Genomic DNA, 14071 nt, shown 5'->3' with positions numbered 1-14071 from the left:
GACCGAAACATTTTTCACTTTCATGCGTTATTTGACGCACGAATTTTTTTGCCTGTTTACGTCGTGGATGCGTTTCTTCAACGCAGAAACATTTTTGTAACGCATGAAAATTGTTGACGCATGAAAATTTTCAACGCGTAAAAATTTTTTTGTGGAAAATGTATTTTTGACATTTTCACGTTTTGAAAGAAAAATTTTCCTATGACGCGTGTAAAAATTTTTTGGCGCGTCAAACGTTTTCAACACTTGAAAATATTTTTGGCGACTGAAAATATTTTTTTGGAAAATTTATTTTTGACGCGTGAAAAAAGTAGTAGATAGAAAAAGTAGACAAATGTCAGCGATAGCATTGCCATCAAGTCGGTCTTTTGAGCTCAAAAAATTTAAAAAAAGTCATTTGTGGACATATTGATATTTTCAATTTTTCACGTAGAATAATTTTTCATAAAAATATTGTTGTTTTGTGATGAATTGGTGTTTATAAAATATGAAAACAATCAAAAAAGGTTGCGAATAACTTAAATGTATTAAATATGACCAAAGAAACAATTCCGACGTTGAAAACAAAATTGAGGGCTTTGGGAGAGAAACTTTGTGGAAACAAAGCTGAATTACAAGAACGGTATAACACTTAGCTGCCTGAACACATATCTCCTTTATGTCTGGTTTGGCCTGGATCGCTACTGGCTTCATGTCTGGATTCGCCTGGATCCCTACTGGCTTCAGTTCCGGTGCAGCCTGAACACCAACATCACATGCGTCTGACTCGTCCTACATCAACAATTTTAATTTTGATGTAAAAACATTGAATCGTTGAAGACTTACTGATTCCCCCGAAGATTCAGAAGAGATTTCTTCGAACAAATTGTTCAATTCATCGTTTATCTGACCATTAGTTTCCAAAATTACGACATTATTATCAGGCTCGTGCGAATTTTATGAACTCATTTCGGTCACCAGATTATTGTTCACATTTTCTTCGAGTATTCTTTTTGGTACGCTAGACTTATTCAGAAATTCCTTATCACCTTGTCAATGATTTGAGACAAAATAAACGTTTTCCTCGAAGTGGTCGCTACAAACAACCATATGCTTTTTTGGTGATTTCGTTATGTTCAGCCTGTTTCTCCATTCAGCTCGTCTAATTTGGTCTTTTGGGAACACATGAAAGTGTTTAGTTTTCTTATCTCCATTGTTATTGAAACAATACGGTGCACAGCATTACTTAGGCATCTCTTAGGAACAACAATAAATCACCAACAAAATTTATTTTCAAATTACGTGCGCAATGACTCGTTCCACAATTCAAAACTAAATTTCAATTATGAAGTGACAGAAGACCGACTTGACTGCAACGCCTACGGTAACATATCTGTGAAAAAACGCTCAAATCCACAATCCGATAGAAATGTGGTACATGTCGCTGGCACCTCTTCCAGCTAGATGTTGGTTGACGACGAAATTGACGCGAGTTCCACCACCTGCACCATACTTTTTTTTAATTATGTGGAATATCTTAGCACAACTCAAGATTTTGTTGGTTCCGAGGGAATTCATCCTTTTACGAAATGTAGGAGTTGGCCCTCTGAATCGCTATTGAAATGCGCTGCAAGAGGAAACTCCACTTCGTTAGACACACTTTGTGTTGGTATATGTTTAACCAGTTGCAGACTTCACTAGAGCAGAAATCAACTGTTTTTACTCTTTTTTCCAGTAAAACAAATATTATCCTCCTACTCGGTACTGGGAAATTCCTTTAAGCCCGAAAATACCACACCGCATTCCTTGTACGTCTGCAGAAATATAAACTGGATATTTTATCGACGTAAAGAGCACCCATAGTACACGTTCATTTTCATCAGGCTGTTCCTATACACGTACATATATTGGTATAACTGGTGTAAGGTGTAAGGATATTCAAAAAGTGAAAATCTCAGCTTATGTTCCGAAATTCATCGATTTATCTGCAGTACGTTTGTACTGCTTCCAAATCAATAGTGATAGATATTCGACACTAATTCCATTAGAGTAGATGTCAAATGGTCTTTTATTTTCAAGGGAAAAAACAATTTAAAGGAGGAAGATATTTGTGTCACTAGAACTCGGAGTAAATGAACAGAGTGTAGCGCCGCTTTTGAGAAGAGTATCGATTGGTAGAGTTATTTGCAGTTTAGCCACTATTATACGACTTCAATCCATAGGAAATAACGTATAGGAATGTAACACACTCGCATTTAAACTGTAGTTTCAAAGAAGTTGCCGTATTTTATTTACTATTTGTCTAAAAGGCACGGAATCTTTGTGAACAATTCGCTTCTTTTCAGTCTATTATATCCATTATATCAGTCTAGTGTTAGCAGAATTGTTGTTTTTTTTTCTATTCGTTTCCATTCTTTTCGAGAATGAACCACTTTTTTCACAAAGGATCACAAGATAATTATTCTCATGCTATACGGTTGTACTGTAAGGAGCGAATATATTTCTATTGCTTAACGCAATTCGACAATTTAAAATTGTTATATGTGTGGTGTGTGTTTGCGTGTATAATAAAGGGAAAAAAAATCTAACAAAAACGGCAGCCAGAAAATTTTAGTGTTTGAAGCCCACATCATTATTGCGGCACGTTGCATTGGCTGGTTCTGCAGCTTTCTTCTACTGTCCGGCATTATTATTCGAGATCGATTCTCGTGCTGCTGAATGCGCCTGATGTGCGTGCCTCAACCGAATATGATTGCCCACATAAGTCTTGCTGGTAAAAGTTGCCGAGCAGAACGGGCACTGTTCAGCGTCTCTAGCCAAATTCGGCAGAAACCTGTAGTTAAAATTTCGACGCGATATAGGAAGATGTATTAGGCTTGAAATTATATGACCTCTAACCAATTTTCAAACAAAATTCTTCCCACTCCAGCTGGGGGTGCAACACCATCGGTAACCAGATTTACGAATTCGGATTGCTTTAGGCCGGAGAATCCATGTGATGAAACAATTTATTCCATTGCGTTACGAAATCGTAATTCAGGTGACCGTTCCATGTTCTCCGGTAATGGTAAACACTTTGCTTCGTCGTCCAATGACAAATCGGTGAAAATCTGGGATGTTGCTGAGCGGAAATGTTTGTGAAGTTTGGGTGTGAAGTACAGTCCGGACGGTAATAAAGTAGTGTCAGTAGTATCAATTTGTACGACTGTCCGGCGAACGTTGTTTGAATATTAAACGGGAGTTATTTTCTAAGAAAAGCCAACCAACGTAATTTGTTTTTCGCTGGAAACTTTTCGCAGTGTAACGAACGCACACAAGAAATTTTAGATGCTTTCTCGATGTTACGGTCACAATAAATGAATCACTTTGCGCCTATTGTTTGTAGAAAAGTCAAGTCTCATTGAGTCGGTTCAACATATTATATTGGTGTATACGTTTGGTATGCAGAGACAGACTGGAGAGCCGTCGATTTTCCTAAACCTACAGCCGCCGCCGCCATGGTTTTGTGTCGGCTGAAACTCGGCGGACGCCGTTAGCCGCAGCCGAAGACTTTCGTCGGCTGACTCCGCGGCTGGAGTCTTCTAACCGTCTTCTAACGGAAATTTGAAACTTATTCGCAACTTATCAGTCATTCAACCTTTTGGTTTCGGTTTAACTTATGAAACTAAGCAATTAAAATAAATATTTCGTCAGCGATGCTTCTTGCTGCGACAATAATATAATTGAAAAATGTTTCTTTTTCTTTCGATTTTTTTATATTTATCAATAAACTTGACTTTGTTTGTAAAATTTGCTTTGCTTTTATGCCACTTCTCTGTACTTTTGAGGAATTGGTTAAATGGAACAATTCACTTAGATCAATTTTTCAATCACTTACTTTGTACTACCAGTACCGAACTGGCTCGAAAAAGCCCATCGGGGGCTCCATGCAACTCAATTTAAAAAGGCCCACAAATTAAAAATTCTCATACAAAAATCTAAAAGGCCCATCGGGAATTCCCCGAATTCACCATATGGCCAGTCCGGGCCTGAGTACTACGCAAAACTGTCGGTGTCAGTATTTTTCCATGAACTTCAAAATATTTTGAAAAAAAAAGAAATTTCTGATCGTTTTAATTACACAATCAGCTAACGATAAGTGATCCAAAGAAATTTTCTTTAAAAAAAGCAAAAATTCAGTATTTAGCCGCCGCGGGCGTATGTATCAAACTTTAGTGCCACCGCACATCTGATTCGGTTATATATGGCATTACCTCCTCACTATATTTACCTTGACTATGATCAACTTATGTCTCACAAAATATTTTTGCTATCTGAAAACAGATGGCGCGAGTTTCTATTCCATTTTTTTCAGAGTGAAAGTGTGTACATTAGGGTGGGTCGATTTTAACAACTTGAAAATCCACACCTAGTGGCATGTGTAGATTGCCAAAACTAGTCAGACTGCATCATTACTTTTTCTTTTCCAAATACTTTTGAGTACCGCACAATAGATTGAATGGGTCTGTCAGGCTTCTTTGAAATTTTCATAGAAATTTTTTTTGTAAACAGCTTTGCAAAGCCTTGTAGAGGCTCAAAACAAACAAAATCAACTTAATTTGAAAAAATCGGTGCAGTCGAAGTGAAAAAATGTACATTTTCCATATAATATTGGAGGTCTGTCAACTTTGAACCACCATAATGTACAATAAACTTCCTCAAATTAGAATCTTTCTTAAATCTTTCTGTTAGAGTTAGAATAGGTAAAAACGACAATGATGTCGGAATGTCTCAGATTGATTATTACCGGAGTAATATTAGAAAAAAAAAATCATGTTAAAAACGTCATTTTTCGAAGTAGTAGATTCTGATGTTAGAACGAAATATGTTCCTTCGAATCTACTACTACTACTACAACGCCACATAAATGCATTTATATATGGCATTACCTCCACACTATACCTACATTACCTTGGGTGAATTTGTCAATTCCAAAATCTATTTTCGCCAAAAATATTTTTATTGGAAAAATCTAGGAAAATTAAAGAAAATAGTTCCTGATTAGGGAATGCAATCCCGGTACCAATCCCGGTACCAGTACCGGAAAATCCCAGTCCCGAATCACGGTATTGATCAAAAAATCCCGAGATTAGTACCGAAATTTAAACTCCCGTTTTCACTGACAAAAAAGTTTCGAAAAACTCACCTGTTGGAGGTAACTTTGTCTACAGGTAATCTACATTATCTGCCACAGCTGTATTTTTTGCATGGGGCGCTACAGTTGTGGTAGCTATTGTATATTACCTGGAGACAAAGTTACCTGCAACAGGTGAGTTCGAATCTTTTTTGTCAGTGTTTTTTTTTATGAAATTTTGAAATCGATCAACTTGTATGATTCAAACTACTATGTCAATATAAGATAAACATTGAAACATAGGATTAATTAACGTTTTTCTCTTATGTCGTATTATTTGCAAACACAGAAAAAGACGATTTTAAAACTACGATGGCTAGCAACGCACTTCACGCATGCATGATCGTAGTGGTCGGCTGCAGAAAGTACTCTATTTTACATGGAAATATTTTTATAGTGTTCTACGTTTGTATAATACACTGTCCAGTTTCAGTACTCTATTTAGAGTATCATCCATGCTTGAAGTGTTTAAAATCTTTCTGGTGAGTGTCTGCTGCTCATCAAACCGACTAGCGTTGAATCTGAACGTGCATTTCCGGCTTGCCGTTACTTGCGTAGTAAAATATATTGTGGATTTAGGCGATATTTCACAAAACTGCCACTAATTGACGCTGTTGGAAAGTCGGTCTTTTGTCACTTCACACGATTTATATTTTCAAAGGCAGCGTGCTTGAAAATTTACATTACCTAACAAATCAATTAATTTTTAAATCACAAAGCACAAAAATTTGCGATTGTGACGACAACAAGTCCCACAACTTATACGTTCAAGATTGAACGATGATACGTTAAGTGCATTGTGAGCATTTTTCCAAAGAGAAAATTGAATTTACAATGTGACATCTACGCTGTTGCAAACATAAGTTAAAGTTACCCGGCCTTCACACAGCGACGTAAGTATCGAATTTCTTTTGTCGTAGTATCAAATTTGATATTTAGAACAAAATAAATTCGATACGTGTTTCACTGTGAGTAAGCACACTTAACTGTACCATTAAAAAACTTAAAAAAATGAGAATAAAATGAAAATAATTTCTTTTACTGATAATTAATCCATATCTTTTCAGTACCGGAAATCCCGGTACTGGTACCGGTACTGAGTTTCTCAATCCCGAATCCCGGGATTCAAAAATCGGTACGGGATTGCATTCCCTATTCCTGATACTCTGTGAACTTAAATTTATGGCAGCGTCTAATCCGTAGAGCAGGTGAATGAGGGAATGATGAAATCTTAGTAATTGTGGAACCTTCATAAGTTTAACGTTATAAGTAGGAGCAGTGCCATTCGGGGAAATGAGGCATTTGGAGAATCAACCAAATTCCCAGTATGGCAAGTGCGACACTGAATATAAGCGAAAAAAGGAGAAAAATCCCTTAAAATTTCATTGTTCTAAGACAAACTGTGCAGAGGTGATGGCACATAAGATTACTTTTTCCTGTAAGAGTTCTCTGAAATACATTTATAAAGTCCAATCATTGGCGATTTAGATCAGTGGATGAGTTCATAGATTTTCTATCATTCTCCTTATTAAAAAAAACCCATTGGAAGTAACAGATTCGACTGTCCAGGCGATATTATTAGCATCTCCTTCCATGTGTTACTCAACAAATTTTTCATTTTATGGGACTTCGAAAATCGCCTTTGACTGAAACGTTTACCTGTCCTAACTCATGTAGAGAAGTTTCTATAGTTAACTCTACATACAACGACGTTTGCAAAAATATTACCCACACCGAGTGCTAAATTTTTCTGTTTCCAGTACAGCAATTTAGCACATCAAGAATTTGACGTAATCACTATCGACGCGCAAATTCAGTATTTCGGTATTTAAGCACCGGAAAACTCGCATACATCGTCGTGTAAAGGCACAGTAATTGATCGAAAAACTTCCAGTACCGCAATACCAGTCAGTTATTCAAAAAAATTGCGCCAAATTGTGTTCGAATCGAATTTTATAAGTTTTTCGAAAACGTGCAACCCTGCACGCAGATGATAAGGTGAAATGTCACCAATGTCACTAACCGTCATTTGTGTTCTGTGCAAATAAAACGAAAGAAATGTGTGACTGAAAAAGGTAAATTAACTCCAGTGGTTACGTATTTTACGACAATAACAATAAACTTCGATTGCTTGCAGACACGGCACATGTTTTAAAAATTAATTTTTAAATCGATCCGAATCTTCGTTGACACTTTACCGATGGGTGCTACAAAATCCAAAGAGCCCGCTAAATCCCAGCGCGGTGCAGTTGATCTATCCTTGCTGTCCGCCCGATGCGACAAAGTTTACATAAACGGCCTTCAGCGGACCCATGACGATTACATTAATCGGGCGGTACTTAATCTGTTCAAAGCCGAAACGTTTAAGGATTTGCTGGTCGAAACCGGACAGTGCAAAGCGAATCTGAATGAACTGGGAATATTCAAGGATGTGCATGTTAGCATCGACGTTAGCAAGGGGGACAGCGCAACCAAAAATGGATACGAAATAACGTTCAAAGGGACAGAACTGTCCCGCTTAACGGGCAGTATTGGCACAGAGATCGGTAATAATGAAGGAGCAGCAACAGCAGAGATTACGTCACCCAATATTTTTGGACGAGGCGAACGATTGTCAGTTAGTGGTAGCTACAGTAACAACAGAACGACCGACTTTAATGTAAAATTATCGAAACCGTTTTACCACACACGAATGGGTGACTATAAGCCCGAAGTGTCACTGAACCTATTCAAAAACACAGGATCGTTTCCCTGGTCAAAGTACACAACACAGGACGCTGGAGCTATGCTGGATTTTTCGTTTTTGATGCCAGTTTACTTGTCACACCATTTCCAGTATGAGTGGGCGGTACGCGAAATTGGAACAGCTGAGAAACGAGTGCCATTTTTCGTGCGTAAAAATTGCGGTCCCAGACTGGCCTCGCTGTTCCGTCACATGTGCATTTACGATCAACGAGACAGTTCAATATTTCCATCACAAGGACTCTTCATCAAGATGACCAACGAAATGAGTGGCTTTGGCGGAAATGTTTCGTATACCAAAAGCGACACCCATGGTGAGATCAATATTCCACTGTTCGGCGGCATGTCATTGCAGTTTTGCGGTCGAGTCGGTATGGTTCAAGAAAATGATAAATCGCCGGCTGTGCCGATTAGTAATCTGTTTACGTTGGGTGGACCGTTGACGGTGCGTGGATTTCAAACAGCTGGTGTTGGCGAACACATTGAAGGAGCGGCTGTTGGAGCACACACCTACTGGGCATCAGGAATCCACTTATGGACGCATTTACCGTTTCGCAGGCATTTTGGTGGCTTTGGCGAGAATTTCCGTGTTCACTTCTTCGGCAATGCGGGAAATGTGGATTCGTTTTCGACGGAGGGTTGTAGAACGTCAATAGGTGCCGGTATTGCTTTTCGCCTTGGCGAACGTGCCAGAATTGAATTGAACTATTGTAAGCCGTTGAGTAAGGCCAAAAAGGATGCAGCCAGACCGGAAGGCTTTCAATTTGGCATTGGATACGAGTTTTTGTAGAGTCGATTGTGTTAAACAAAATCATGTTTTTCGGTTGTTTTGCTGTTAGTCAGAAACGTTTATTTTCGAGAAATAAAGAGACAAATCGAAATGTGCTTTCAACGTCGATCTTTTCAATGTTCCAACAACAATCTCCGAAATTATTTCCGTTTGAAAATGCATGATTGGTCTACCCGGAAGACGCAATCTGTTCAATCATTCATAGTCCTAAGTAATTTGAGGTGAGTGAATTAACATTTGATAGAATGGATACGTGAAGCCTCCATTTCCGCAATGCTCTACAAATCCAATTGATTCGACCTACTAGCTAGAATAAAAAAAACATGACAGAGTATCATCGGTTCTATTGGGACCTAAGACACCTAATGTCGATAAAATTGAGTGTCCTGTAAGTTGAACCCTTTCCATAACTTTCTCGCTGTACCCACCGAACCGAAACCTGGCATTAGCTCTTACTTTGATTACTGTCACAAACAGCCCACATCATTAATGGTTCGTGAATCTGCTACTTCTTTTGTTCACGATGACGATATCTTCAATAGATTGTATACAAAATCCGTAACTTCATTGGCTTAATTTAGCTTGTAAGATATCGGATCAGGTAGAGGGCTAAAACTATTTACTCAACGTTTCACTTTACTTGAGCTGTAATGGTACCTGGTCCTTGGCTTGTTGTGAAAACCAATAATTGTTGCAAAGAGAATAGGAATAGATAGAACTAGTAGAACATAAGGCATGTATCGAATCTACTACTTGACTTGCCTTTAGTATTCTCGACAGACTGAAAAATCTTTTACTTCATTTGTTGCAACATTTTTTTTGCTATATAAGGCAAACAGTACAAACAGTTTTGATTTTATGTGTGGAGGAACAGCTAAAAAACAGCTAAAAAACAGCTGGAGCAAATTCATGCTGAAATTTCATTGTAGCTGGAGTTTATCGTTTATTTTTGTCGTTGTTGTCGGTAACAGATGATAATAATAGCCGGTGGACTACAACACATTTTCGATTTTTTTTTTATTTTATAAATTTCTGCAAATAAAATCACAAATTCGCTGTATTATGTTACGGCCATGTATGACCCGTTTTACGAAAAACCCAACTTTCAATATCACTAACAGTTCTTCCTTTAGCAACACTCACATTAACGGACGCATACAGTTTGTATCCAATCGCTTTCATATTAGAAATCATCTGGCACAGGAGCTTACGCACACGAACTCCATCCGAACCAACGGAATGCCATGGTTTTCCTTTCAGTTTAAATTCAAACGAACCGAAATAGGTTCGACCGTTTTGAATTTCACCACCCCATTGACTATCAATGGCGTGTCTAACACAAGGTAAAATGGTCTCCGGCTGCTCAGAGGCAATAATTCGAATTCGGTCAGTCTTGTTAAATGAAATGGAAAACATTTCGACACTCGGATCGGGAATGTCCCTTTCAAAGAAGAGAGTGTCTTTGTCAACTGGTTTTTTGCTGATATCAGCCGCCTGCAACAAATTCCATCCATACTGAGCCATTGTTCTTAACACTGCGACCAATAATTGTCGCGAACGAACTGCATCATGTCCTTGACCCCACCACGGGCGGCCAGTTAGTTTGAATTCATATGTCCCATAGTAAACTCTCTCACTTTGAATGTAGCCCCAACTGTTGCAAATTGCAACTCGCATGGGCTCAATGATTTCATCTGGAACATCGATAAAGCGCAATCGATCGGTTCTATGTAATGAGATGCTGCATATATCCGTGTTTTCGAAGTCTTCGTCAGCCATTATGGTTGTATGGCAGTTAGATTAGGTTTGAAGAAAATCTACTGAAAGATAAAAGAAGGAAGAGAATTTCAGGGTTCGATTGATATGATAAAATCAAGGTAGATTGTGTGGTTGAATCCCTAGCCGTCGGCTCGAGCTGCAAACCCTATACTCGTCAAAATAAAAATCTCCAAACCAGTACGTAGTCTACTCTCCATAAATATTCTGGAAATCTAGGGTTGTAAACTATCTTTACATGCTACATGCATCGAAAACTCTACTTTTCATGTTGCCTTCGACGCCCTCAGCGTGTAAAATCCATAACATAACCCGGAATAAAAATGAAGTCTTGTTTTCGTGTGTTTATTGATCTCGGTTACTCCTCGGATCAACAAACTTCACACGAAAACTGGACTTTTCATCATCTTTTTATCCCTAGTCATGTCTAATACTATTATTTTCCAGATCATTTGCAAAGTTGTGTACATGACTAGGATTAAAAAGTCTCATTTTCGTGTGATTAGTTCCCTCGAGCTCTAACCCTCTTTCGTCCCTAGGGTTACAAAAGGACAAAAAATTTCTGTTAATAATTTTTAGAAGATACAAAACACTTCATATGTATACCACCACAGCTGGAGGGTCATTCCGTGCATGTAATTGTGCACGTCGCAGCAATGATCAAAGTCTTGCAGGTACGAAAAAATAGAGACTACAAAGGACGGATTACGCTTTTCTTCGGATTGTTTAATTGGTTAATTACGAGGTGTCGACAGATGAAGTGGTTGATTGTACCCGTTTTTCTTAAACAAGTGGGGTGTTTGTGTGGAAGGCAAGTGCTACCATCCCACTCGTCAACACAACAATTTGCAAGCAATAACATAATGTACAGCTACATTATACTTGTAGAATGTACATGCATGGAATGGCCGTGAATTTATTGAATTGACAACACTAGAAACTGCTCTTAATGGACCGAAGAATCATGAGAAGAAAAGATGAAAACGATTTTGTTGGGAGAGGAAAACATGTTTTATAAACAAACAACAAAAATTTCAACCACCGCCCACCACCCACATAATATCTACTATCTAACAGTACGAAAAAGCCTACTCAAAACTAGGATAGACTATCGAAAAGGATGCAAAATCAAAACGACACAATTAGCATTTTTCACGTATTTCTTGTTACTTCATAGTAATTGAACCTTATGCACTGATATTTACCGACTTTGAGTATTTCCCAGCCGGTTCTTTATCACCATTTACGTCTGATGATGATATTTGCAATGATTCTGAACTAAGGTACGACTGAAATGAATGAATGATAAAATTTTTTCGAATGCGCGTGTTCTACTCCGCTCTCTTCCAGTAAATGTATCCAATGCATGTCTCTCCGAAGACATGGCACCCTCTTCGAATTACAACAACAAATACAACAACAAGAAAATCAAACATAGAGTATGAAAATTACGACTCAAGATATATTTCAGAGTGGAACGATGATTAGCACAGCACTGCTCCTAGCATGAACACTGAATTGACAAATTTCAAATTTGGAGGCTTTAGTGATAAGAGCTACCGCTTAAGATTTTTTGCATTGTATGCTTTAACTCACACATCGAAGTCATCTATCTATCTATACAAAAGAAACGCAGTAACTACTGTGATTTCATCAGCATCCGAATATTTCTTATGTTCATGCCACGGCAGAGTAAAAGTAAACCTGGCAGGAGCGGTTCATTATGGAAACGTCAAATGAGGGACCTAATCCTTTGTATGAAAATGAGCTCAAATGAACACTGACATAAGTTGAAAAATTTAATTCGCAAAAAACATAGGCCTACTAGATTATTCAGGTCCCTAGTCAAACAAGCGCTCCTGCCTGGGTTACTTTTACTTTGCCGTGTTCATGCTTGTAGCAGGGCTGTGTTAGTCTTTTCTTTAATAAATTTTCTTCGTACAGAGTTTGTGTCCGGTTCCCTTATTTCCATCTGTGTAAATGAATGAATACAGACAATGGTGAGCAACAGGGTTTATTTTCGTATAATTGATTTTCGAAAATTCTGCAATTTCTTGAAAATTCTTGATATTCTCGACGTTCTTGAAAGCTTTTGGAATTCTTGAAAATATCCAAAATTGGAAAATTAAAAACATTTTCCAATGAGGAAACTACACGAGCAAATACTGGGACAGGTGATTTTATTGGTGACCAATCGAAGGAAATAGTACGCCAATGGAAGTAGGTGGGACAGAGTATGCAATGCGCCATCTCCTCTCGGAATTTTCGAGAAATTAACGAATTTGATGTCCTTGAATTTCACGAAATTCTTGAAATTCTCGAAGTTCTTAAAATTAACGAGAATTTCTAGATTCTTGAAAATTCGAGAATTTCTCGAAATTCATGAATTTGAAACTTCGAGAATTCCAAAAAATTTTCATGAACTTCGAGAATTTTCAAGGATTTAGAGAATTTCGTAAATTTAAAGAATTTCAATTTCAATTTGTTACATACAACAAGGATTTCTCCTGATAAGAAAAACAGATGTTACAGAAAATTATACTACAAAGAATAAAAGAGTGAAAAAGAAGAAATGCCTTAACTGCCTGAAATGATGATATGGTATGATTGTAAGCTGCAATGCTTGTGTGATTTAGAACGTGATTGGTATGCAGTGGTAGGTATGAAATTCCATGTTACGAGACCAAATGGTAGAAACTTCATCTTTTGAAACTGTTGATAGCACGACACATCTTGATGGAATTCGGCAGCATATTATAACAAACTTACGAAGAATGACTTGTTGTACTGACTCGAATGGCGCCTTGGCAAAATCACAAGTTTTGATCGAGACGACCTCAGCAGTTTGTTGGAAAGATATTATGGTTCCTTGTAGATAAGCAGCTCAAACATGAAGACAGTTCTGCTGTGACTGAGGAATTTTAAGAACTTCAAGAATTTCGATATCTTTCAAGAATTTCAAGAACTTCGAGAATTTCAAGACCTTTGACATTTCAGCGTTGTTGCCAGGGATTAAGAAAATTGATGAGTCTTCACTTGAAATTTTAGGCTCACCAATTTTCGAATTAGGTTTAGAGAGGATGTTTTCGTCTAAGATTGAGTCAATTAGTTTGATGTGCGATCGTTTGAGGTTGATGGATGTTCATTGTTCATCCTGCTTTTGTGTATTTTTAGGAAGTCCTTGATTAGCTGTAGGTTTAATTATCTCTTGCGCTCATGTAGATCTTTCTTATTGTTAGATAAACTGAAAGCTGTAGACGAGATCTTCCGTTCTACACTCGAAGTTATTACTAATACGAAGGTGGATGGGTTTTCGTGGGATCAGGCTTCGCTGCCTTTATCCTTTGGAGGTATGGGTATTAGGAAAGTAGAGGATTTGGCATTACCAGCATATTTGTCTTCTGTATATTCATCATCCGATCTGTCATACAAATTACTTGAAAAATTTAATTTACGAATAATTAATGACGACATTTTACGTTTGATGGAGGATATTCCTCAAGATTTTATTCCAGATAATGATGCCCACAAAAAAGTGCAAAAGAATTGGGACCTACCGAGGATCAAAAGTAAATTTTCGGAAATGTTTGATTCTAGTGAGCCAACTGCTC

The 14071-nt window shown here is 37.8% G+C and overlaps 1 protein-coding gene across 1 annotated transcript; it reads left to right on the top strand.

Moving 5' to 3' along the window:
* The first annotated feature begins 7154 nt into the window (after nucleotides 1–7154).
* Nucleotides 7155–8786, top strand: LOC119079851 (SAM50-like protein CG7639). The gene is made up of 2 exons (XM_037187919.1): nucleotides 7155–7227; nucleotides 7290–8786. Exon 2 carries the CDS (start codon nucleotides 7353–7355, stop codon nucleotides 8682–8684), a length of 1332 nt encoding a protein of 443 aa, XP_037043814.1. The 5' UTR covers nucleotides 7155–7227; nucleotides 7290–7352; the 3' UTR covers nucleotides 8685–8786.
* The last annotated feature ends 5285 nt before the right edge of the window (nucleotides 8787–14071 follow it).

Source organism: Bradysia coprophila, unplaced genomic scaffold, assembly GCF_014529535.1.
Source record: "Bradysia coprophila strain Holo2 unplaced genomic scaffold, BU_Bcop_v1 contig_339, whole genome shotgun sequence".
In the NCBI taxonomy this organism is placed as follows: Eukaryota; Metazoa; Arthropoda; class Insecta; order Diptera; family Sciaridae; genus Bradysia; species Bradysia coprophila.
The sequence above is the reverse complement of the archived record's forward strand: the minus strand, read 5'-3'. Positions and strand labels throughout refer to the sequence as shown.